At 42.1% G+C, this 27,235-nt stretch overlaps 2 protein-coding genes across 4 annotated transcripts in view; one reads left to right on the plus strand and one right to left on the minus strand.

Annotated features, from left to right (window-relative positions):
• Positions 1–7,472, minus strand: part of dysf (dysferlin, limb girdle muscular dystrophy 2B (autosomal recessive)) — a 155,194-nt gene extending 147,722 nt beyond the window's left edge. For all 3 annotated transcript variants that reach the window (XM_050067920.1, XM_050067919.1, XM_050067918.1), the window contains exon 1: positions 7,219–7,472. In XM_050067920.1, the coding sequence (XP_049923877.1) occupies positions 7,219–7,306 (88 nt within the window). In that variant the 5' untranslated portion in view covers positions 7,307–7,472. The remainder of the gene's footprint in view (positions 1–7,218) is intronic.
• Positions 7,473–17,061: 9,589 nt separating this feature from the next.
• Positions 17,062–26,500, plus strand: LOC126404598 (type-2 ice-structuring protein-like). Its single transcript, XM_050067952.1, has 7 exons — positions 17,062–17,120; positions 17,315–17,405; positions 20,414–20,464; positions 20,921–21,030; positions 21,163–21,297; positions 23,945–24,053; positions 26,321–26,500. Exons 2-7 carry the CDS (start codon positions 17,345–17,347, stop codon positions 26,386–26,388), a joined length of 534 nt encoding a protein of 177 aa, XP_049923909.1. The 5' UTR covers positions 17,062–17,120; positions 17,315–17,344; the 3' UTR covers positions 26,389–26,500.
• The last annotated feature ends 735 nt before the right edge of the window (positions 26,501–27,235 follow it).

The raw sequence follows: 27,235 nt of genomic DNA on the forward strand, positions 1-27,235 counted from the left end.
ATTTTGTTGTCCCCATAGCCCCCCCCCCCCCCCCCCCATCTTAAAAAATAAAAATCTAAATCTAAATCTATAAATGCTTTGCTCATTGCATCTTTGCCCCATGTTTTTGAAAAAACAAAACAAAACAAAAAAAAATGCTAAGCATTCAAAGGGTTGAAGGCGTCGGGTTAAGGGAAAGAAAAGGGTCAATTTAGCAAAATATAAGAAAATGTGAATGTCAAAAAATCTGTAATTTAACGTCAGCAAACTACACACAACATGCTCAGGTTTACCAAGACATCCAAAGGAAAACAAAAGGAAACTAAAGACAGACGGGAGGAAAAGATCTAATCTCAGTGAGTCCAACCTCCAAACAATAAACATTATCTTTAGAAAATAAACCCTGCAGTTTTGGCTTTTCCTGATGTGCTTTAAGATAACCAATGTGATTTGCATCTGCATCTTTTTCTCTTCTTCTATCATTTGAACCCACATTTTCCACTTGGCTCCCTTAAATTTCCCCTTAAATAGCTTAAAAGTTGTGTTTATTTTCAAGTCCCTTACATGTAACACTGTCTGTTTTGATGGTTGTACTCTTACATCAAATGGAAAGTTCAGGACGTCTCGCGCATCGTATCATACACATTACACTGTGATAATACAGCCTGACATGTAAGGATCATATCTTTGGGAATCTTGTGATGGTGACTGGAGTTCAAATAAAAGTTCAGTAGGTCTGGACAGTGTGTGTTTGAAGATAATTGATTTATCCTCGGTCTCATCTGAGCTTCAGGCGTTATAACTGATTATCTCTGCTGTATGTACAGACACTGTGTCGTAATAATGCAGCCAGCCGCACATGAAGTGATAACCAGACTGACTGCATGATCCTGATGAAAACATGTTGACCGTGTTGACGCATGATCGTGGGTTTTTTGCCAATATGTTGCCGATATTATCGGCACGCTGGCTCATTCCAATATATTATCTTAAAGCCAATATTGGCTGATACCGTTAATGTACCTATATTATGGGTATGTTGGCTGATTCTTATAGTTAATTATAAGGCAGATATTGGCCGACACCGTACCGATATTATCAGCATGTTGGCAAAAGCCCACTCTTCTTCACATCCACATCCTCAGCTCCCTCTCCATCTCATCTCATCACCACCGTTTACAGCGTCTAGACGCCATAGGGGGAGTTCCCTTATCTACTACGTCTTTACCGAGCCAAAGTTGTCGAAATCCGGCGCTTGGGCAGTGACTTGTGGCGTCAGAAATCAACGAAAAAAAGGTGTCCTTTGACGTCAGCATGACATGCGGCCAGTTGCGGTTGTAGTTTAGCGATGCCCGGCGGCCTCGGGGGGAAACGCGGCAGGACACGGATGAAAGTTAAAGTGGCAAAAGTCTGAGTCAGTGAAGGAAAACAAACACAATTTGCTGTGTTGTACCGATGTAGTGCCTTTATTTTGAAAGAGACTGTATATAAACTGTACATTTCCTGTGAAAACAGAAGTGTATTTTGAAAGAAGATAACGCATGTAACACGGCGTCCCAGAACGTCAACAACCAACGCACCCAGGGTACCTTGCACGTCGTTTCTGGATGTGGAAAGTCCATGACCAAACAAATGTGTTGCTGCTTCACCATCCTCCTGGAACTGATGACATCACAATGAGGTCTAATCACCAAAGACTTTTCACATTTCTTATACCTACAGTATGTGCACATGTAAATATTCTTTTCTCTCAGAATGAGCCTCTTTTGATTGAAATAAAATCGACTGCAACTAACATGCTGCAGCAATTTCAGGATCAGTATTTGGCTCAGAGCAAAGGCAGCAATCTATTGTATGTTAAGAGACAAAAAACAAAGAAAGAGTGAACAGTTATACTGTCCTCCATATTTGCTCTTCTGATTTGAGAGATACAGATCTTTAATACTTCCAGATCCTCCGAGCATTTAAATGTTATAGACTCTGAGTGGAAGAAATGATGCAGCAGTTTTCAGAGCAGCAGAGGAAGCATTTGGCTTTCAGCTGCCAGGTTCAAACAGACTAAATATCAGATGTCAGCCTGAGAGGAGAAGCTGACCAACCCTGCAGATAATATACAACTGCTCTGTGATGTGATGGATCACAGACAGATTTATGTCCCACTGATCAGCAGCAATGGAGGCTTTTCTCCTGGACCATTATTGCAATCAACCAATCACAGCCCTCTGACATCATCAGTGTGCTGCTCCTGTGCCTCTTTCAAAATTCCTTTGTGCTTCTTCAGAGCCCAAAAAAATTAACGTCAATACAATTAAAACAAACTCCTCAGTAACACTGAACAAAAACCTTGTGAGCTACTGCAGGGTTAGCGAGTTAGCTTGCTAACTGGGTTGGCTATGCTAATGAGTAAACTTGCCGATCGACAAGAATATTAGCAAGTTAGCTTTGATAACTAGGTAGAGTATGCTAACAAGGAAGCTTTCCAATAGGTTAAAATATTGTTTACTAACAAAGTAAGGATAAATGCATTTTTTTTAAAGTTGCAAATTCCTGCTATTAACACATTTTCCCTCCTTTTTTCCAAGTAGATTGTGGATAGATTTGGTTAGGTTTATCCAGGACCATCATCATCATCATCATCATCATCATCATCACGGATAATTATGTCGACATCAACATAGCAGTGACGGTTCTGGATCAACATCAGCAACTCTATTCATCATCAACATAAACACATTATCCAGGCTCAACATGATGTTGTTGGTCCTGGATCAAACTAATTATGCAGGATAAAGATGATGATGATGATGATGATGATGATGATGATGATGGTTCTGGAGCAACATGAGTGCAGTAATCTTGCAAAAAAAATAGCTTTGAATAATTTATTAAAAAGGAGGGAAAATGTATCCTTCATAGGTCTTTGCAACTGCAAACTGACATTATCCTTTTCTCTTAATGCTAATAAAAAATATTGTAGCCTATTGGCAAGCTTTCTTATTAGCATAGCCTACCTAGTTAGCAAGCTAACTCACTAATATTCTAGTCTATCAGCAAATTTAGTTGTCAGCATAGCCTACCTTGTTAGCAAGCTACCTAACTAATATTCTAGTCTATCAGCAAGTTTACTCATTTGTATAGCTTACCTTGTTAGCAAGCTAACTTGCTAATATTCTAGTCTATCAGCAAGTTTACTCGTTTGTATAGCCTACCTTGTTAGCAAGCTAACTTGCTAATATTCTAGTCCATCAGCAAGTTTACTCATTCGTACAGCCTACCTTGTTAGCAAGCTAACTCGCTAATATTCTAGTCTATCAGCAAGTTTACTCGTTAGCCTAACCTACCTTGTTAGCAAGCTAACTCACTAATATTCTAGTCCATCAGCAAGTTTACTCATTCGTACAGCCTACCTAGTTAGCAAGCTAACTTGCTAATATTCTAGTCTATCAGCAAGTTTACTCATTCGTATAGCCTACCTAGTTAGCAAGCTAACTCGCTAATATTCTAGTCTATCAGCAAGTTTACTCATTCGTACAGCCTACCTTGTTAGCAAGCTAACTCGCTAATATTCATTCGTACAGCCTACCTTGTTAGCAAGCTAACTCGCTAATATTCTAGTCTATCAGCAAGTTTACTCATTCGTATAGCCTACCTAGTTAGCAAGCTAAGTCGCTAATATTCTAGTCTATCAGCAAGTTTACTCGTTAGCCTAACCTACCTTGTTAGCAAGCTAACTCACTAATATTCTAGTCTATCAGCAAGTTTACTCGTTAGCCTAACCTACCTAGTTAGCAAGCTAACTCGCTAACCATGCAGTAGCTAACAAGGTCTTTGTTCAGTGTTACTGAGGATTACTCATCAATTAAACTAGCTTAGCCCTGAAGAAGCACTAAGGAATTTAAAAAGAAGCACAGCAGCACACAGATGATGTCAGAGGGCTGTGATTGGTTGTGATGGTCCAGGAATACGATATGGGATGTTGATCCAAGAGCATGTCCTACTTGGCAAAGGCACATCATGCCACAGTAGACCATGGCAACAGAAAGTACTGATTTCTGAGTGGACTTACTTATACGTCTATCTCTGTGAGAACCAATTTGAGTTTTGAGAGTGAGGACATTTTGTTCAGCTTTGGGCGGACCCAGTGGCGTAAGAAAGCTACTATGGGCCTCAGTGCACACTATTATAATGGGCCCTAGTGTATGCTATCGTGCATGTATTGTCTCAACGCAAATAGAGACTTGAAATTAGACATCAACATACATATTACCCAACAATCATCACTGCATATCTGACAAAAAAAAAATAAAAAATCTAAGTTTTCGACCCCTGGGCGAGGAAATGCCTGGTGTTAATGTGGGTCCTAACACATAAAGAAGTGCAGGGTTGTGTGTGGAGACACACTGCAGGCGCTGCCCCACATTACACAGGGAAACGTTTGTGCAGCAAGACAAAGTGTCATGAGTTCATGACACACTTTCTGTTGGTTAGAAAACTCAACTCTGTTTCGTCTACACACACACACACACACACACGCTGTACTCTACTGTTGTACTTTACTGTACTGTACTACTAACACAGTCTGTTTTTGTAGTCTAACTGAAAAACTACAAAAGAGAGTAAAACAAGAGAAAACGAGAAAGTTAAATACACTAATACATAATGTAATATAACAGCTGCGTCAGCTGCTAAAGTCCAGTCAGACCTGGACCAAAGCCACAGCTGAACCAGTGAGGGCACGACTGACACACCAGGAGTATGAGAGAGAGGCCTCAGAGGATAAACCTGTGCTGAAAGAACAGCGGTAACTATAGTATAAACACATCCATGCTTTACTGGAGACACACACATCTCCCCATAACACTGACACAACAGCCCTCTCTGTCATGACATCTCCTGTTTTAGGCAGCGGTGGAGAAAGTACTCAGATCCTTTACTGAAGTGAAAGCACGAATACTACACTGTCAAGATACTCTGTTACAAGTAAAAACTCTGCGTTGTAAATGGTATTACAGTAAAAGTATGTAAGTGTAAATCAGGAAAATATACTTCAAGTATTAAAAGTATAAAAGTGTCCCTATGTACCATTATATGTAATATCATTAGAGCATTAGTGCTTATGCATTCATGTTAAAGCGGAAATTTATTAGGTCAGTTGCCAGAGGAAGATGTTGGCACTGTACGTTTCTACAAACCATGAACATGTTACATTTGTACTTTTTATACGTATCATATCAGTGTTTATAAAGCTGCAGATAACTGTTCAAGACCAACAAACAACTAAACCGGTTGTCTGTTTAGTCCAGTATTCACCAGACACTTTCAGTATGGTACCTTCGTAACCAAAAGTAACCCTTCAGACATGGTACCTAGACCCTAGCGTTTCCACTGCAAACAGTCCTCTTAAATGTGGGCGGGGTTGTTGTCACTCTCTGCTCCGTCCAGCAGTCACTGTATTTCCTCCTTCAGTCTGCACCTGGTTCATCGTCCACAGAACGAGGCTGCACACCGACATTTTGAGAACAAAATAAAACAGGCTGCAGTGAGAGTCTCTCTACATGGGATATTTAAAAATAGCAGCTTTGTGCATTTAGTCCTTCTCAGGCAAGCTCAGGGGTTTAGTGTTGCTGTAGCCCACAGGAACAACACTCCATGATGCTTTCTTTTCTCTGAGTGAGGATTAGAATATATACAGTTCACATAATCCGATCAAAATTAATTTATATAAACACTTGAAGATCCACTCATTATTAAAAGTGTGTGTCATATACAAACTAAAGTGATGGTCAAAGTTGTCACAGTGAAATTTAAGGTGTGCTGATGGATTCACGTCATCAGCTCATGCACTGAGTAACATTACAAGTTAACGTTCCACCTTAAAAGTCTCCGGCAGTCGGCCCAGTGAATGAAGTTATTTTCTCTCAGACTCCAGCTGCTGTGAGAGGCAGCAAAACATCCTTTCATTTTATAGTTACAGTTTACTAATAGAACTCTCCACAGTATGAACAGTGGTTACATGAGCCTCAAAACCAGACACAACTCAGCCCTGAGCAGAGTGACCGTCCTCTACTGACCAATCAGACTGCAGTGTTCACAGCTCCACCTTTAGTACCACATCTGTGTGCTAGGTACCCCAACAGAGAGGGGACCAAACATGGGGACGGTACGGAACGGTTCCATTGGTACCATCCACAACTTTTCAGGGGGAAATGGAAAAAAAGCGTACCAAACTGAGCTGAACCGTACTGCTAGGTGGAAACGGGGCTTTTGTGACTCATCGCTGTGTTTCCTTCCAGGATTGTGCCATGAAAGTGGTTGTTTTCAACCAAGACATTGCTGCCTTTCTAGCGGGGATTGTGCTACCAAAACTGGGTATTTCAAGCCAAAACTTTATATTCTTTTCTAAACCATAACCAAGTGATTTTTGTGCCTAAACCTAACTACACGTTAACCACAGCATTGTTGAAACATTCATTAGTTTCAGCGTATTCACTACATAATAATATGCAACTGCACCATATCTGATGTTTGCCGAAACTGACAATGGATGGCTGGATTTTACTGCTCTAGTTGGTTGAGGTGGAGCTCATTTTGAACTATCAACCAATGATTATTTCCCTCAAAACGTCATCTCAAATTGAGAATGATTCTGTTGAGCGAACCTGAAGAGGACACGGGCGAAACGTGTGACACCTTTTACTGATACATTACAATTATTAACATTATCAAAAGCAGCAAATATTTACATTGGAGAAGCTGGAACCATGAATATTTTATTGACATTGAAATAGTTGTTGGTTGACAGTGTACTAAGTGTTTGGTTTTACATTGTTGTAGGTTTTGTGTGCAAAAAAAACAACAACAGGAAAATACTCAAGTACCTCAAATTTGTACTTAAGAACAGTAATTGAGTATATGTACTTCCAGCACTTGTTTCCATCATCACATCTCTCCACCTCTCTTCCCTCTTCTTCTATCCTTCTCTTTCTGTCTCTCCGCCCCACCCCAAAACAGACTGGAGGCCATGACAGACGGCCGGTGGAGACTTTCCAATAATAACCTCAGCTGTTACAGAGTGGAGGAGGTGGGGCTGAGGGTTTAGATCAATAATGTGCCATCCGAGTCTTTGAACATGGACTTTATCTCTTCTCCCCTCTGAAACAATCTCTTTCTATTCACAGACACACACACACACACACACACACACAGACAGAAACACACAGACACACACACTGTCCCTACCTTCATAGGTGACGGTGCAGTAGGCATCACTGATGTCGTCGTCCGGCGTTTGCAGACGCTCTGCACACAGAATGAACACACGCAGCATGGCTCACACACACACACACACACACACACACACTGCAGAACTCTGTCAAATCCCACCACCAGACACAGTGAGCTCCATATATGGGCGTCAGTATATCCGAAAAATATCCTTAAAATGAGAAAGAGTGGACGAGAGACACAGAGGACGAACAGAGACGGAGAGCAGAGCTGCAGCGCTCAGCTGTCCCCCCTGGTCTCTCTCTGTCTCTCTCTCTCTCTCTCTCTCTCTCTCTCTCTCTCTCTCACTCACACACACACTCACAGAGCAAGCATGGTGCACCAGCTGACTCATGCACACACACACACACACACACACACACACACACACACACACACACACACACACACACACTGTCCCTTCAATCACAACTGGTTTAAAGGGCCAGCAAAACACACACACACACACACACACACAGTTTTCACACAGTGGCCTTTATTTTTTGGGTCACACATGCCTGCGCACAATCAACAATCCAAACTCTGCCAACTTAAACCAACACACGTGGGGAGCTCTGTCTCTCTAACACACACACACACACACACACACACACACACACACACACACACACACACACACACACACACACACACACACACACACTAACAAAGGGCAAGAGTGTGTCGGGGAAAATGTGCTTGTCGATGCAGATTTGCTGCAGCAGGAGAGACAGACGACGGTGATACAAGACAAGAGGACAGTGTTGTTTTAAAGGGGAAATATGAATGAACAAGTCACATGTTTGAAAATACATCAGCTCTTCAAGCTAAATAAGGGCGTGGCCACACCCTGGTTGCCATGGCACTACGACCCTGCAACCAGCGGTGGAGTGTAACAGAGTACATTTACTTACAGTGTGTAAGATTTAGGGGGATTTAGTGGCATCTAGTGGTGAGGACTGCAGATTGCAACCAGCTGAAACTACTCCCGGTTAGAATTCCTTCAGTGTTCATTGTTCAGGAGGTTTCAGGAGGAGCTGAAGTATCCACAGGAATGGCCTGGGGGACATGACTAAGAGCTCAAGGCGTCAACCTGGCCTCCAAATTCCCCAGATCCCAATCTGACTGAACATCCATTGGGCATGCCGGTACCTTACCTCACACTCCACAGGACTCAAAGGATCCATCAACAACACCTTGGTGCCAGACAACACAGGACACCTCCAGAAGTCCTGTCTCCATGCCTCAACAGATCAGAAGCCCCACTGTAGATCAGACTTATCTCTGGCCTGTCGAGGCCCGGACAAAGGACCTTTGGGGCACCGATTTGTCCCACAGATGCTCGATCAGATTGGGGTCAAGGTCGATGCCTTGAGCCCTTTGTCACATTCCTCGTGCCATTACTGAGCAGCAGGTTTCCAAGCAGAACATTGCATTGTAATGAAATGATCAGTGTTATTCACTTCACCATTGGTTTTAATGTTTTGGCTGATCGGAGTATGTGTATGCTGTGTTTCAGTTTTAGCTCTTGCTAATTTGTGCGGTCTTGGAGCAGTCGATAATGCTAACTGTCAAACCAATTTCTCCTGCAATCTTCTTTAAGTGATATAAGTGTCTGCATATTTTAGTTTCCCTGTCATTTCACTGTTTAATTGATAATGGGACAATTTAGAGTGTGTTTTGTACGGTAGTGGCGCTAAAGATGTGCGCAAAGGTGCGGTGGATTTCGCCACTAGAGGGCACGCTTAATCAGTATAACATGGCAGCAAGGGGAATTTGATTTACTTCACTGTTTAATATTCCTTGGTGCTATCTCACAGCCTGAACTGCTGCCTATTGCATTTAAATATTACGTTGGTGCATCTGTTTGACTGCGGCAACCTTGTAAAAGTTTAAGCCTTTTTTGAATTTGTAAGACAGTTTTAATTGGTGTGAATCCAAGTATTATTTGTTTATTGTAAAATGAGTTTTAATTCTTGGGAGTATATCCCTTACATGCTATGCTTTCATTTTCTGTTTACAGAACCACCGGTTCACAAATCTAGTCAAAGTTTCTTATTTTTTTTGGATGAGCGCCCTGTGCCTTCATCTTAAGAAAATAAAGTGCAGTTAACAAATACTGAGGTCCTTTTAAATGCGTTCTGACCAATGTACCAGGGCGAATGTCCATCCTAAGAATCAGCTGTTACAGCCCAACATCCTTCCTTCAGAACACTTCTATTCCAAAACAAACAAACCCTGTGATTTCAACTAGTGAGAACACAAATCAGTGTTTCTCCAATGCTGTTCGGCATGTCGGAAAAGGACTGCTAGCTCAGCACCTGCTAATCTGCACTCACCTTTTGTCTCTGATAACTTAAGATCCAGGTGCCGGATGCACAAAACACCTAAAGAAGTCCTAGTTAATACCCTTAAGGGGCCGTATGCATGCCACGTTCTTTGCACCCTCAGATTCATTGTTTTTAATGAGGATGTGCAGCAGGCGCACTCAAACACCAGAGTGATGTCATCTTTACATCTGTCCCATGGACGATAGGCCTACACACTTATAAACAGCACCTGGAGGAAGATCAGCTCTGCACTCAGGAGTTCAGGTAAATAGGTTATGATACTGTAAATGTTAAGGTTACTTAGCAACCTCAGACGCAACCTGCCACTGCGCTCTTGAAAGCTGGCACAAAAAAGGCACAAAATTAGTGCCCAGCACCTGACCTTGCGTTTTCCAGGCGGTTAAAGACGCGGCACATGTACAGCCCCTTAGTCTCTCCTTAAGGATTCCTTAAAATCTTCCCTTAAGTATTTATGGTTTTCTCCTTGTCTTATACTTAAGGAATCTTTAGGCCGTTGCACAATATACCTTAGCCAACCAAAGCAAGGCAAAAAAAAACTTTAAGTACGTCTGACTCTATCTTAACTGCAACGTGACCAAATTTATGGTGATAAATGAAAAAACTAACACACCACAGTGTTCTGCGACCAGAACAACCTGATGGATATGCTTTTGATTTTACACTTTAGATTTGACTGAATTAATATTCGTTGCTTCTTCCTACAATAATTTTCTGTTTTTAAACATATGTTTATTGATTTTAAACATTTAACAAACATACATAGGAACCCCACACACAGATAGAACAATTATCATTACATATATAAGCAAAGTTCTTAAAATAATAATCAGAACAATACCGTTGTAAAATCTCTTTTAACGCGGTAAATGAGTTCATATTTTTCCTTAACTATGGAAACCTTTTAAGGGATTCTATGCCTCAGCTCAGGAGGAATATTCTAAATTTAGCGTACACTTTAACGGATGTTGATTATTTTAGGTGGGACCTTTTTTTAAGTGGCTAAAATGAGTTTGTTGCTGACTCCATGAACACAGCAGTACATTGCTTAACTAACATGTTGGACTGCAGCCTGCTTCTCCAAACTGGGGGTGTGCCAACTGTCATCACCTGTAGGTAATGCCCTGTCCATGGATAAGTACTCTGTACAACCCCACTTCAAAAAATCAGAACTATCCCTTTGAATAACATCATCATCATGTTAACATGATGGACAGGTCACATTAAATATAGTGCGAACAAAAAGGTTATCAAGCAGTTAGGAATTTAAATCAGGAGAAATTATGTTTGGATGTAAGAGAAAATCAAACGACAACGATCTACAACTCAATGTTTGACTCTGTGGACTGACTGGACTCACTGAAACCTTAAGTGTTTTCCATAAATAAGGTTTTAACAAAGTGATTTGACGGACAAGAGTGAGCAAAGGCAGTAAAGGGATTTAAAAGGTCAAACTCGTGACTTTTAGGTTTGAGCCAGTTTCTTGACTGCAGAACTTTTTCACTCTGATCCGAAAAAGGACAATGATAAAACCAAAGAGAGGAGATAAAACCATCTGATACGTGCAGATGAGTTGTTCGTGTTCAGTGTCAGGGGCAGACTGAGAACAAACATGGGGGGTTTCTGTCGCTCCACTATTTATAGTCTGACCCACTGGGCCGGAGTTATGTCATCTGCATATTTAGGGAGAGTGTGTGTGTGTGTGTGCTTACGGGAAGTATGCTAACTCCAGGAGTCGCTGTGGGTGGGGAGATAAAAATAAAAAGGTGGACCTCATTGTGTCTTCTTGTGCCTGATTCATATCTTAATTTTTAAATGTTACATTTAAGGGACCATGAGTAAAGCAGATTTACGGAGGGACCATTATAACACGTTCTCATCCCAAGTCGTCACATATCGTTGCTTTGTCAGTGGACTTTCACATGGACATATTAGATGCTAGATATCCTCCTGCATCTGTTGTTGAGGTTTAGGAAGCTGCAACCAACGCTGGGACGTCAACAAAAGCACATGGTTAGGTTTGGAAAAAAACATCACGGTTTGGCTCTACATTCACACCAGAAGTGAACACCGGGTTTCCAAGTGAAAGTCTGAGGTTTGTTGGATCCATCCACCTTATTCCTAGCCCCCATGATACATTGTGTGAATTATGTGTGCAACTTCCAGCGCTGAACTGAACCCGGCGATTTCTGATGCTAACAGTTTGTTGACAGTACTCTAAAATGTGGAACACACACCACCTGTTATAGCTCAAACAGGATTATGTGATCATACCTCTGCCATCTCTGACAGACATCTCAAAGCATTGGTTTTTTCTTTTCAACCACGCACGCTAGCAGTTAGCTTGCTCCATTGAAATACTGTTAACTTTAACATGGCCCGAGCTAGCTTAAGGTAAACATCTGCTCCTTCTAAAGATGACTTCTGGTTTCTGATGACTTATTAAGAGATACTAACACATTCAGCAAACATTAACATAATTCAGTAAAGTGAATAAATGTGATGTTTCCCAGCTAATCCGAGAAATTTTTAAATTAATTTTAATTTATTAAAAACTGTTCTGAGTGACACATGAAGCTGAATTGAAGAAAAATTACTTTGGAAAAGAACCAGCGTTGGCGGTTAGCCACCAAGAGTAGCCACTGGGACTAACCACAGACAATCTATGGGACTAACTAGCTTACTGCTATCTCACCGGAAGTTGCGCCCATAATCATTTCTACAGTAGCGCCCTCAGGAATAAGGTGGATAGGGACTTTCAGCTCCTAGGTGCTTTTGTTGTCAGCGTCTGACGCCGCAATCACTGACAAAGCGGCAGTATTTCGTGACCCTGGTGTGAGAATGGGCTGGTGATGCGTGTAACAGTGAAGTTACGGATTACAACCAACTGAAACTCGTCCTGTGTGACGTGTGTAGAAGTACTATGTTTTTCCGATGTTATTTGGCTCATCATGGAGGGGCTGCTACCTGCGGTGGCGAAAAGGCAAAAACGTGACTGGCCCATTCTAGAGCCAGTGTTTGGTTTGTCCATTCTAGGCTACTGTAGAAACATGGCAGACTCCGTGGAAGAGGACCTGCTCCGTATGTAAATATAAACAGCTCATTCTAAGGTAACGAAGACACAATGATTCTTAGTTCCAGGTGATTATAAGATAATATAAAACAAAGTTATGAATATAATATTCCATTTTTGTCAATAAAAAAACCCTAATCCTACACGCTGGACCTTTAAGCTCCTATTTCAGTCGTCTTTATTTTTATCCCTCCTCATAAACAATTACCGTAACATTTCATTAGATGCGTTTGTAGCAAATGGATGGAAAAAGCTGGATCTACATGAAACTGCCTGCAGACAACAACATCTTCGGTCATGTCAATAAGAGAGTACTGATCAATATAAATGCTCCTCTCCACAGAGGCTGGTGTAATTTAATTTCCTCTCAAATGACTTCAGAGCTGATGGAAGAAGCCTGAAGGAGACCAGCCTACAGCTGTGAAAAACAGTGTTGTTTAATTCACAGTGTTTTTCCCCAGTGTGTCTCTATTTGATGTGATACTCCTGTGTGGATGTTCTGGTCATTTATCTTGCAATCAATCACAGAACCACAAACTACAGCCTATTATTATTGTAGGGTATGGCTCTGTTTTGGGGCCTCCCTGCCCTTCCATGCGCCTACATGGAAAGCCTAAAGCAGGGAGAGCAGCAGCAAAGAACCCCCAGGAATAGAACAGAGCAGCATCAATGACAAACAGAAATGACATTGATAAGTCAGACACAGCATGAGAAGGAGGAGCTGGGGTGGAGGCAGGTTGCCGGTTGTACATGCACGTCATGTGAATGTCAAAGGCCACTGACAAAGCGGTGATATATGTATGTACAAGGGTTTCTGACATGTGAAGTAATCACTCTAGCATGTGATAGAGCACTCTAGTGGCAATGTTGGGAACTGCCAGTGACAGAGTTTCAAGTGTGAGCTGGGATATATGGGACTTTTGATGATGCAGAAACAACACATTATCCCACTGACCATAAAGCACACTTTTTCACCTACTCTTCCATGGAAATTAAAAAGATAATGAGTGATTATTTCAAAGGGTTATCACTTTTATGTCTGGGAAAAATTTGGGATTAAACAGGTTAAAGGACAGTGTCATGAGTTCTACCTTAACAGTCATGAAAAGGGTTAAATCCGCTCTCCTTTAGGGCAGGAACAGGCATTCACCTTTTCAAGAGGGACATCAAACCCAGGGAGTGTGCTGGCCGTCATGTGAAACACTGGCCTACAACATTGAAACGTCCATAAATTTTACAAACCACATGCAGGACACCAAAACATACAAATCAGAGAAGCAAAGAAACCAGCTTGAAAGAACACTTCAACTTAACTCACCACAGGAACAAGGAGCAGTGTCTGTGCAGCCTGAGGAGGTGCACAGTGTGTATACAGAGTAGCATGAATGAGCGACACCTGGAGCCCATTTAGACCTAATCAGGCTCTCTTAAGGTGGACTGACCTTTAAATGTGGCCCAGCCAATCCTACCACATGCTGTATACAGAAAGGTAGTACTGATATTTAGCCTAGTTCACATTAAAATTTGATTAAAGTTGATATTGAGGGGGGGTGTTAGTTCATCAGTGGTGTTTGGGTGGGTTCTCTACTGATATCCTCCAATAGTCGAAGTTAACTCTCGTCAACAGAAATTGTTTGTATCATCAGCAAACAATACCAGTTTCAAAACACTGGATACTTTTTATATGTCATAAATATAAAGGATAAACTAATTTGCGTCCAACACTGACCCCTGGGGGACGCCGTGAGTAATGACCATGAGGAAGAGAACTCTCCCAACTTCCTCAGACGACTGGTTCCTCTCAGGACCCATGCAGGGACTGTATATATCTATGTGTGTGTGCACAGTGATAACTTAATGTGAGTTAATAACAAGTTAACTCTAGCGTGTCCCAACCAGTAAGGGTGACCGTGCCTCCACACTGAGGTGTGTGCTTTGTTCGTCCCACATTTCTGTTGACATGTGGCTCTTTTATTTGATTGTTTTGGATCTGTTCCCAGTTCAGTCAAATTTCCAGGCGAGCAATTATTAATGTGTATCATAAAGATAACAGCCACGGCACTTATTCTTCATCCTGTATTTGCCCATGGTTCTCATTTGCACCTGGCAGCAGCTTCACCTGGGCCTCGGGGCTGAAAGGTCAAGTTCTCTCACTTACCTCCAGTGGTATGACGAACGTTTTAGTTATCAGGTTTTTAAGTATTTTGGAATTTATACGAACGTAGATTAATTTAAAAAAAAAGCTAATATAAAGTTAACATAGCCAGTTGGTTGTGAGATGAACTGAACTCAGCTGAAACACATCCAATCTCTGTGGGAATTTGCGGCTAAGTGTTTGGCAGTATTGTGATCGACTGGACAGAAGCACAAAGATCGACCCTGTGCAACCACATAAAATACCCCGCGTTAGGTTGTGCCCCGTGCTCCCCAGCATTGAAGTTACCCCCAGAGAAATGTCGCAAGCTAAGCTATGAGAACTTGATATTGCTAATTGCCAGATGCATTTCTCTGTCTCGGCCTCTTTCAGTCAGCTGTCTGGCTCTATCAGTAATTCAAAAGCAGAATTCCAAAATATATTTTTTTCACTCAATAAAACCAGAATAAATAAAAGACAGTCATATAAACAATAAAAATAACAGACTGAAATGAAATCTTTTCTTTTTTTGGGGACATTAGAACATAAAGACGTCTTGTCTCCTCTCTTCCCTCTTAATACTGTCCTCTGTCTCTCATCTCTTCTCTCATTCCTTGTTGTGTCTATTTCTCTACTGTCCACTGCAAATCCATGAAATATATACAGTCTATGGGCGAGACACGTGACTGACGTGAGACACGTGACTGACGTGTAATGTAGCCAGTCAGAGGCAGCAGGTAGAATAAACTGAAGAATTAGTATGTGATGTCAAGAGGAAGTGCTTCCCTCGTCTACATGCCTCGGTGTGTCGCTGGCGTCAGTCACACTACTTGGCCTCAGTTTTATTTTCCTTACATTTATCTGGACCTCCACAAAGAAAGAGTCCGCTGCACCTCAGAGCTTTTCCCAGCAAAAAGAGCTCTTAACTTCTGTGAAAGCTACCGCAATACTTGCTCAATTAATTAACTTTGCACCTGAAAAGCTGTTTGACTCAGAGAGAAGTGACGTCATCACCACGCTACTGAGAAAAGCTGTTGAATTAATAATGTTGCTACTTGTAGTGATGCTACTGCCCAATGCTGACTACTTGGACTACAATCGAAAAGCAGAACAGATACCTGAATCTTGTCAGAGACAGCACTACATACGTGTTATTACTAAAATGCGTGTTTTTCAGTGTTGGGCAGTAACGTGTCACTAGTAACAGCCACTCTAAAACACATTTAAGAATGGCCTTTTAATTGTGACCTGCCTGAGGCACACCTCCATCCATCCATTTTTCAACAGCCAGGTCATTGGCGCAGCAGGCCTAGCAGAGTATTCCAGACCAGTCCAGTCCCTCTCCCCAGCAACACTTTCCAGCTCCTCCTGGAGGACCCCAAGGCGTTCCAAGGGCAAGATGAGATATATAATCCCCCCAGAGTGTCCTCTTCTAGGGTCAGAACTCCTTTCAGGAGACGCCCAGGAGGCATCCTGATCAGATGGCCAAACCACCTCAACCGAACCCTTTCGACGCGAAGGAGCAGCGACTCTACTCCGAGCTCCCTCCGGATGTCAGAGCTCCTTACCCTATCTCTGAGGCTGAGCCCAGCCACCCCACGGAGGAAACTCATTTTGGCCACTTGTATCCATGATCTCATTCTTTCGGTCACTACCCAGAGCTCATGACCATAGGTGAGAGTTGGGACGTAGATGGACCAGTAAATCGAAAGCTTTGCCTTCCAGCCCAGCTCCCTCTTCATGAGGCACACCTGATCAGCACTCTTGATATGCCACACCTGTCAGATGGATTATTTTAGTGTTCATATAACCCGTACCGTAGAGTGTGTGCCCCACCAGCTGGAATGGGCATGGCGCACATGTGACCTAATGTGATTATAGAAATCATAAAATGTTGCACTTTGGCATTAGTTATCATCATTTAATATCTGTGTTTATACGTTTCCATCCATCTACTGTCTGAACAGTTTATCCTGCTCAGGTATGCAGGTGACACGTTGTCATGCTTCGCTGTTTCACTGCCAAGAAGGATCCTGTTCAACAGGACTTTGACAAGAACTTCACGTCTCATTGCTTGCAGAGGGGGAGGTGGTGCCATTTGATCCACTGAAACTGATAAGCCTGTACAGATGGTCATTGATAGTTGATATAACTTTATAATTTTATAACCCACCTGACACTGGGGTGGAGGAGGTTTAGATGTTTATTTAAAACAAATAATTCAGTGTATATAAGAGCTGGTGTTTCTCTTGTTCAGCAGCTCCACACAGAAGACTGAAGCTACAGGCTGACACTGAGGAGAAAGAAGATAATCCTGCACAAGGTTTGCTTCATCTCTTCACTTCTTTTCCTCTGCTCTGTTGTCTCTCATCATCATCTATGCATCTTCTAATGGACTCTATACTCATGCAGTCCTCACATGGGCTCTCTTCAGAAGCATGGACTCTATACTCATGCAGTCCTCACATGGGCTCTCTTCAGAAGCATCACTCACATGTGTGTTTCTTTTTATTGAAGATCATTTTTACCCTCTGCATCATCTCAACCATGAAGATGCTGGCTGTGCCTCTGTTTGTCTGTGCCATGATGGCTCTGACCAGAGCTGCTGGTGAGTATTAACATGTGTGGTCAGAGCTTTACATCTGTGTGTGTGTGTGTGTGTGTGTGTTGATGGTGAAAGGTAGTGCTGGTGCCACCAGTTGTAGCAGGAAGTACCACGTTTTCTTCGGTATTTTTGTGATATCTGTGATGATTATTTCTGGGTAATATGTATGTTGGTGTTATACAACGTCAATTCTCCCTTTGATCATGTGACAAAACCATAAGATGCTATGGTTACTAGTATATCGCACAAATAGTAACTGGCGTGCACTCAGGCCCGTCATAATAATGTGCAGTGGGACCCTTTCTGACTGCCTTATGCCACTGCCCTAGGCCCATATTTGTTGCGAGTTGGGGATTACTGTATTGCAGCTGGTGTGATGCCGTTGCAGGATGGTCCCCAGTTTTACATGCTATGTCAAACAGCAGACTGCCTCGAAGCATAATATTTGCCGTTAGTCCTCTCTACATATATCCTGCAATTTACTGACAGCCATGCAGCGTCAGCACCTGCTGAGCTGTAACTTTTATTTATTAATAAGCAATCACAGCCAGCTATTCCTGAAAGAGAGGTCAGTGTCGACCCCTCTGATATACCGGCGGGACACTGGAGAGCTTTGTTAACCCAGGGTTCATACAAGGTGCTTTAAGTACTCGAATTTGACACTCAAAAATTTAAGTCCTGGAGTACCTTAAATAAGCAGACATTCTTTTAAGGTTTGGTCCTTGGAAAAAGTACGTGAATATAATTGAGAGGAAAACACAGTGATGAATTATTTTATGGAATGAACTAGATGAATGTTTTGAACTAGAAGGGCAAGAAGAGCCGTGCTTGCAATTATTTTCTTGTGGGCAGTTAGAGTTCAAAATGCCATTGGATTGGACGAACTAACTTTTTAAATTAAAATAAAATGCCATTTGATTGGTAAGTCGCTGGTACCAGGATGTTTCACTACCTCCCAACTTTTGAGCTGTAATCCGGCAGTAAATAAGCAGTAACTTTTTGAGTAAGTTGGTTATGAACTGTATTTTTTCTGCTTTTTTTGTCCCTTGCCGGTCACATGCTAGTTTAACCAGTTATTTCCTAAAAAGTCAATTTTAGGCTGTGGTAGCACAACTTTACTGCAACAGTTGGTTGTAGAGAAAATAATTTCAACTTCAACGAGTACTTGAAAAAGTACTTAAAAGTCCATGAATTGTATTTGCCCCTCTTTGTACGAACCCTGGTTAAGGCATGGAATAGTTAATAATACATCTTGTTCTCCTTATCACTGAACCGAATCGGTCAAGTAAGAAATGAAAAAAGTAAGAATTAAAGTTGAAAGTCCATGAATTTGATTTGCAGGTAAGGGTGGAGCAGGTTGTCCACAAATAAGAAATTCTGTGGTTTGGTCCCTGGCTCCTCCAGTCCGCATGTTAAAGTATCCTAGAGGTTTTTTGAGGTTTGAGGTTTTTTATTTTTGCACAGAAAAATATAAAATACAACATAAAAATAAAATATACTCTAAAAAACACAGTGCAGGAAGAAGCAAAGAAGCCGATTGGCTTATTTGAAGCCTCCACCGAATACAATTAAAATGACAGTGTCATAAAGGATACATAAATAATATACAAAGCATAAAAATTACAATAAAGAATAAAAAAAACTGGAAATGAGATACATAAAGCTTTCAAGTGGGCTGCATGTTTTGCTACAAAGCTTTAATGAAATGTTCTCTGAGATGTCTTCTGAAACATGTTACTGATGAACAATTACTTGAAATGTGGGAAAAACTATTCCATAATTTTGTGCCTCTAAATCTAATAGAAAATTGGCTTCTGCAAGTGAGACATTTTGGAGGATGGAGAGCTGATGACTGACGTGTAGCATATGAATGAACAAGTGAATTTGCTACGAAGTAAGTCCTAAACTGTTCTGGAATATTTTCTTCAGTTGAGTAGAGAATCTTATAAATAAAAGCACATATTTGAAAAACATTAATATCATAAATTGTAAGGATTTGAAGATTCTGAAATAAAGGGGCAGAAGGAGTACATGGCTCTGATCGGGATGCAATTCTAACAAAGCGTTTCTGAAGGGTTAAAATCTTTTGGAGAGTAGTCGGATATGTACTCCTCCAAACTAAATTGCAATATGAAAGATGAGGATAAATTAAACTGTAATAGAGAGTAAGAAGACAATTTCTAGTGATAAGATGGCTAACCTTCCTTATTATACCAATAGATTTATTTATTTTTCTACTAACACAATCAATTTGCTCTCTCCAGCTCAGGCTCTCATCAATGATAATTCCCAGGAATCTTGTTGTTGATACCTGGGGCATTTCAATGGACTCAATTGTAATGCAAGACAAATCCATATTGTAGGATTTTCTGCTACTAAAGATAATATAATTAACTTTTTTAATGTTTAGAGATAATTCATTTATTTTAAACCATGCAATGTAGGCACCTAAACCAACATTTGCATTCTCAATCAATGAACTAAAGTCTGAGTGTGGGAGAACAAGGGTTGTGTCGTCTGTAAACATGATAGGAGAGAAAAAATTTGAAACATTTGCAAAATCGTTTATATAAATAAAAAATAATAGTGGTCCAAGAATGGATCCCTGCGGAACCCCACAGTGTTTGGCAAGATTCTGAATGCCAAATTGCTCTTGGTGGCTGTTCCATTGGTGTGGGAGTGTGTTAAATAAACTGAGTAGCAGGTGGCACCTTGTATGGTAGCCTCAGCCACCAGTGTATGAATGTGCGTGAATGGGTGAATTTGACTCGTAGTGTAGTGCAGGTCCATCTACCATTCCCCTCTGTGTACGAACTCTGGTTAATCCATGGAATAGTAAACGATACATCTTGTTCTCTTCTTCACTGAACCGAATCGGGAGCCAATTTTAATATTTATGGCCCCAATCTGGATGCTCTGTGTGTTTGTGAGAGTTTGTGTGCTATTATTATGTGTGTAGAGCGAACACAGCAGATGAACTGAGTCACTAAAAAATGCTGTCAAACCTCCAGCTGTCCCAGAAGCAGAGACCGCTAAGAGGATAGGACTGCTCGTTCAAAAAGGTGAGTTAGGATTTGTTGTAGGAATGTTTTGTCCAAGTCAAATGAGCTCATTCTTATTGATTAACTCAGTGCAGGAGGAGGCGCACATTAATAATCCTCCAGGACTGTAACATGCTCATGTTTAACCCAAACAATGTGTAATGTGACTGTAGCTGGTTCAGATCGAGGTCAGAACACGTTGTCACCACAAATGAACCACACCAGACTTCGATTGTAACCGGACCAAGACCACCTCCTCAAGGGGGTCTCCGTCCGGTTGTTTAGGTGCGCACCTGAGTGGGATTGCTGTGTGAAAGCACCCTCAGTGGCTGTCACTTATTGTTTCAGTTTTATAGCTGAAATTTTAGTATTCTGGTTGGTTGAATCGTGGCTTCTTCTTTTTTTTTCTTTTTAACAATTTTCAGCTGTTATATGCTAACCTTCCCATTTTCAGTTCTTCTCTACTTTTGTTCTCAGAGAAGAGTCCCATAATGAAGAGGTCTACATCTTGTCCCAGTGGTTGGACTGGTTACAATGGTCGCTGTTTCAACTACATTCCAACTGCCATGACTTGGGCTAATGCTGAGGTAGAGTTTGAATTCTGCTGTTTTTGGCCTTTACATGTTGGTAATCTACATATTCTTTTAATTTGGTGTCTTTGCATAATTTCACATGTGCTGTATCATTTGTGTGATTCCACTCTCTTTGTCCTCGTGTAGAAATATTGTCAGAATTTAGGTGGGAACCTTGCATCAGTGCACAGCTTCAACGAGCAGCACACCATTCAGAGTATGATACTGCAGCAGGCTCATGCGTATCCACTTACATGGCTTGGAGGCTATGATGCAGCACAGGTATGTTACGTCTTATACAGAATGTAAAAGTAATGACCTAAATGTGTGTTTAAACCTGATGCTCTGGTGAAGGTTCTCAGTCATCCAGGTCATGGTAATCCAAAGGGTGCTGTCACACCTGCCCTGTTTGGTTCAGTTCAATCAAACTCAAGTTCATTTGCCCCCTAAATGCGGTTCATTTGGGCAGGTGTGAACACAGCGATCACATTCAGATGCACATCAAAACAACCGGGCTGAGACCTTCTTGAAGAGGTGGTCTTGGCCTGGTTACAAACAATTTGTAAAATTAGAAGTTGGGGAACACTTTGCCTCTGAGAGAGCAGTGTTCCCCCTCTCCCAAAAGTGGGGGAACACTTTTTTAAGCGGCACCCGAGCTGCCTCACTGCGCAACTCTGAATGGAATGGTTGTGACATCTAGTGTTGTCACGGTACCAAGATTGGGACCCACGGTATGATACCAATGAAAATATCACGGTTCTGAGTAGTATCACGACACCACAGCAAAAATGAGGCAGATGTGCCTTTTGTCATTTATAAAAAGATAAATCATTTTTCTATAATACATCAATGATATTTCAATGGAATAAATTACTTACTGACTTATTCATACTTCAAAAACAGCATCAATCAGTGATTAACATAGGGGGGATCAAAATAAAATAAATAAATAAAATAAAAATCAACTAGCCACCCTCCTCCTCTGACAAGTTAAGAACAGTCCCTAAAGTGCGGCCACCCTCCTCCTCTGACAAGTTAAGAACAGTCCCTAAAGTGCGGTTGAGGTTTGTGGACTGTTACCTGCCACAAAGAGAGAAATGTGAAGGGCTCGTTTCTCCTCTGACACGTCACATACCTGTGTGCCGCCACGGCTCGGTTGTCCAGGTACTACTGGGCAGTCATGACGCCAGCAAAAGAGGAAATTACTGGACCTGGAGTCGGACTTCTCTGTCGCCGGTAAGCTGTTATCTTGCGCCGCAGAGCACTATGAGCCTCAGCCGTATTCCTGTCTGTGACCCCCATTCAACCCACAACCGGCAGGATTCGCCTTTCGTTTCTGCTGCTGGTTGAAATCTGTACTCACACAGCGAGCTGAATGATTTATTTTGCTCGCATAAAACTATTTTTAGTCGCAAATGCAAGTAAAATGCTCGCACGTAGAAAACAAATCATTGCCGACAAGTAAAAAGAAATAAATAATAACTTTCACTGCTCAAAGATACTCACATGTCTGGAAAACAAACCACTCCAGCAGCATTTTCGGCTCTAGTTTCGCAGACTGGGCGCGGCGGGGGTGCAGTGCACCTGTGCTTCGCCAACTGGCTCTGGCCAGGCGGATTTTGTAAGTTTGGCACACCGTGCGCGCTGGCGCAGCTACTCCTCTGTCCCTCCTCCATCCCTCCTACCGGCGCAAGTCGGAAAGAGGGAGGAGAGAAGGCGTGGAGTGGGTTTAACACACATCACACCAATCAAATGAGCCCCTCTACTCGCCCTTAAATGCGCCGCGCAAAGGCGTAATGAGAGTTTACTTAATTCGCCATTGCAGAAGAGAGCAGCAGCGTCAGACGGCCAAACTCCTCCCAGGAGGAAACTTATGTTTTGGTCCGGGAGGTCCAAGCTCGCAGTGTCCGAATATATGGAACTGTGAGCAGACCTCCACGGTCTGATGATGCAAAGGTAGCCTGGGAGGAGGTCACCACAATTGTAAATCAATGTTGCGATTCTCTCGTGCGCGCGCGCTCTCTCTCTTTCTCTCTCGCAGTCTCACTCTGTTTCTTTCCTTTTGACTTTTCCAAGATGACAGGTGCTGAATATATACTCCCTATCTGATGCTGTGGCTGTTTGTGGTTGGCTGAGAGGGATGTGAACTCATTAGTTTGCAGCTGTGTTAATCAAATCAGGTTGGGTTTCCATTACGCGTGCCAAACGTGCCAAACGGTGCCAATCCCCTTTGATCTGACATCAGATGTGACGGGACAGTCGATATAGAGATACATTTATGTGCTGATTGCAGATAGTTGCATTGAATAGTGGTTTTTTGGGTATTTATTGCATCGTTAATGTGCCTGATATTCTGGAAACCTGCCTGTGAGGTTTTGGTGACGTGTGCGCACTGTCCGCCGGTCAGCCAAACTTCGGCTTACACCGGCTGCGCTCCGCCTGCGCTGACAGTAGACCTGGTTTCAGCTGGCGAGCTTTTAGCACACCTTCAGCGAAGTTAGGGTAAGGAGCTCGGACATCCAGAGGGAGCTCGGAGTAGAGCCGCTGCTCCTTTGCATCAAAAGGGGTGAGTTGAGGTGGTTCAGGCATCTGATCAGATGCTTCCTGGACACCTCCTGTTAGAGGTGTTAGGGGCACGTCCCACTGGTAGGAGGCCCCGGGACAGAATGGGAATGCCTTGGGGTCCCCCAGGAGGAGTTGGAATGCATTGCTGAAAAGAGGGATGTCTGGGGTGGTTTACTTGGCCAGTTGCCCCCACAACCTGGCCTCGAATAAGCCGATGAAAATGGAGTCTTGACCTGAGGAGCTGGCTCTCCTGTGTTGTGCCATGCACTTGTGGAGTGTTTGTTTCACCAGTTTAAAAATCTGTGCATTCCTGGCTGTTTAAACCAAACTGTCTGTCATATTATATTGTTCTCTCATCTTCTAGGAGGGTACCTGGTTCTGGAGTGATGGTACACCTTTCAGGTTCAACTACTGGGATATAGGACAGCCTGATAACCGTGCACACGCACACTGTCTGCTGATGAACTTTGGAGGTAAATTTATATATTGCTATTTTTCTGCACTAAGGTTTATGTATTTTAATGACATGTAAAAAATTCCATCCAGTTGAGTGAGGTAATTCTACCATAAATCAAAAAAGTACCATTTAATTAAAGCAGCTTTAATTTTCGTTTTCGTTTATTATAGCGCCCCTTTGGTCGAAGCGGTATGACACCCACAGCCTGGTGTCATAAAATTCTGACTGTAGCCAGCATTCGGCTTCATTTGTAAAATCTTGACTGCAACTGGCAATTACCGCATGCATTTGTTTTGGAGAGCGAGAGGATTAATGTTACTGACGTCAGGTCAGTCCAAGTAATTAGTGGAAACAGCAAAATTACTCAGTAAATTCTCCTGTTGTGTTTCTGTCCTGATCTAATCCTAACACAGCAAAGCAGTTAGGAAAAGGGCCAACTTGGGATCAGTTTTAAAACCTTTCAAATCTCTCAGCTCTCACCACTTGGTGAATGCCCGACCGAGGTTTACACGTGTTTGGGCTCGAGCCCTATCACTGTCCCGTTTAGCCTTCTTCTGTTCTTTTAGATGGTGCTCCTTTGTTATCCATCATGACATCAAAAGTACAACCAAGTCCTTATAGATACATCTGGTAAAACTGTTATGTGTTATGTGTTCAGCAATGCCCGTTGCGTACCGCTTACTCGAAGAACACTCTCTGTAAACACGGCTCCTTCTTCTTCTGTGGTTTAATGGCTGCGGGCCGCTGCGGGCGTGCAGAATTACTTCCGCCTCTGGGGGCCGTATTCTGGTTTGCTGACTTCCGCTGTGTCCGACCCGAATGAGGCTACGCTAAATAGCCATATCGAGAAAGGCTTTTTTGTCGCTGTTGGGTTCAAATAAATATGCAGATCTTCAAGGGGAGGTGATACGAACTAGGGACAGTTTTATGAATGATAAAAAGTTCCGCACAGCTGCTTTAAATCAAATCAAACTGACATGAAAAGCAGAGGTAGAAGTCGTTGTTTTGCATGTCACAAGTTAGTCTCAAGTCTTTGCACTCAAATCCCAAGTCAAGACTGACAAGTCCAAAATCCTTAGCTTTGAGTTTAGAACCCTAAACAAGTCAAAATGCGCTCCTTACCGACGTCAACACATTCTCACTCTGACCTGTAAACATATCAACGTTTGGTCGTGGACTTTCCATATCGAGATATGACATGCGCCGTGTCATTTTCAACCTGTTACATGCATTGTCTGTTTCCAAAGTACGCTTCAGTTTTCACAGGAAATATACTGTTTACATACAGTCTCTTTCAAAATAAACTCACTACCTCGGTACAACACCATGAATTGAATTGAATTTTTTTCTTTCAACAACAAATGCACGTGGTTACATTTTGCCTACACATGCATTTGGTTGAGTTTTGGAAAAAAGAACAGGCTTTGGCTTTACAATCACACCGGAAGCGAACATCAGCCTCACAGGTGAATGTCAGTGGTTGTTGGACCCATCCATCACCCCTCCAACCCAGCCTACTTGAACTTTCGCCGCCTTAACTTTCCTTGTTGTCCTGCTGCAGTTCCCCCGATGCCGCCGAATGCTGTTAAAGCCTCTGGAAACCCAAATCCACAATAGCCTTCTAACTATGTAATTCAGGGTCTTATGTACATAATATTAAACATGTAAAACAATTAAAAATCAGTTTCCATCCAAATTCGAAATATCTGTCTTTTAAGTTTTTGTACATTCTTGAAATTGGGATTGATTTGGCCGTGGTAATCTCTGAGATTTATTACGCAATAAATTCCAAACCAATCATAAATCATCTGTCAGTTGTCTCATCCCGCCCCCTAGTGGCAGCGCAACAAAACCTTTCTGCTTCAGCTAAATCTGCCTCTTTGAGTCTGAGCCCACTCGTCTTTCTAGTCTGATGTTTAGAAAATACAGATCGTAAACTGGCTGAACCGCTCGGCTGCGACCCAGCGGAGGCTCTGCCTCTGGCGGGCTTCCAGCAGCACTCGAATCAGGTTGACCGGCTCCAGAGCCCGGACAATCCGAGCCTTTGCAGCTCATGGAGCTGCAGGAAGAGGCGGCTTGTGAGCGGCCAGGCTTGCCCCCCGGGCCCGGTGCCGGTGTCGGCTCGCGGGGAGGGGACGTAATGTGCACCCTGTTGTTGCTGTTTTCTCTAAAAATTCAGATAGATATGTGTACCTGGCCCCATGAAACACGTTTAAATGGTTCACTGATTGTCTGAGAAGGTAGACAGTTTATCCCCAAATAACTCCCTCTGTCTTTTTACAGATCTCAAGAAATTTGACGATCAGCCTTGTCATTACACCAAGCCATTTGTCTGTGCCAAAAAGCCATGATGTCTCTTTGGATGAAATAGAAACATGCAGTGCCAATCACAGCCACAGGATCTGGATGGATATGTGATTTTTATCTGTGTGTTTTTATCATCTGTAACCTCTTGCATGTAGTAATCAATACTTCCTTCCTACCACTATAACACTGTTTAAAGATTGTACCCTTTTAACAGTTCATTCTGTGGAGTTTTTCTGGTCTTATACTCAATTAAAAGGCTCAAGCATCGAATAAAAGCCCGTCTGTGAGTCTGATTGATCCTACATTGCACCCTTGAATACTCACAAAAATTTGGTATAAACGATTATTCACAGGATTTCAAAACCATCTCCATAGACCCACAGGATTTAGGAGGCAGAGGGTTGAAGAAGGGGTTTGACATTCACCAGTTGGGATTACTGTCTACCTATAAACATATACATATACATATACATATACATACCCACCTACCTATCTACCTACATATATAGTTTATACTTGTAAGTCATGGATAATTGGTTATTAATATCATATACGTACATATACATGGGTTATTTCTGTGTGACAAAGGAATTATCTGTATAAGGTCTTTATTTCCTCCTGCTCCTTTTCGGATGTGTACATCATAGTATTTGCTTTTACATTATGATTTTCATTATTGGTGAGTATTACTTTATCTGTCTGTCTGCTTGTTTGAATGATCATCTCTTTTTTTTCACGTTTGAAATAAATATCAATATTTCTACTTAACTTATATGTGCATATTTAAAGGATAAATTTACTGGCAGCTGGGTCTGTTATTGGCTAAAAGAGTTATTGCTCTTTTGTGGAAGAAAGTCGGTACGACGAGTGTGGGTAAATGGATTTCTGAAC

The sequence above is a fragment of the Epinephelus moara genome, chromosome 17 (assembly GCF_006386435.1).
Source record: "Epinephelus moara isolate mb chromosome 17, YSFRI_EMoa_1.0, whole genome shotgun sequence".
NCBI classification, from domain to species: Eukaryota; Metazoa; Chordata; class Actinopteri; order Perciformes; family Serranidae; genus Epinephelus; species Epinephelus moara.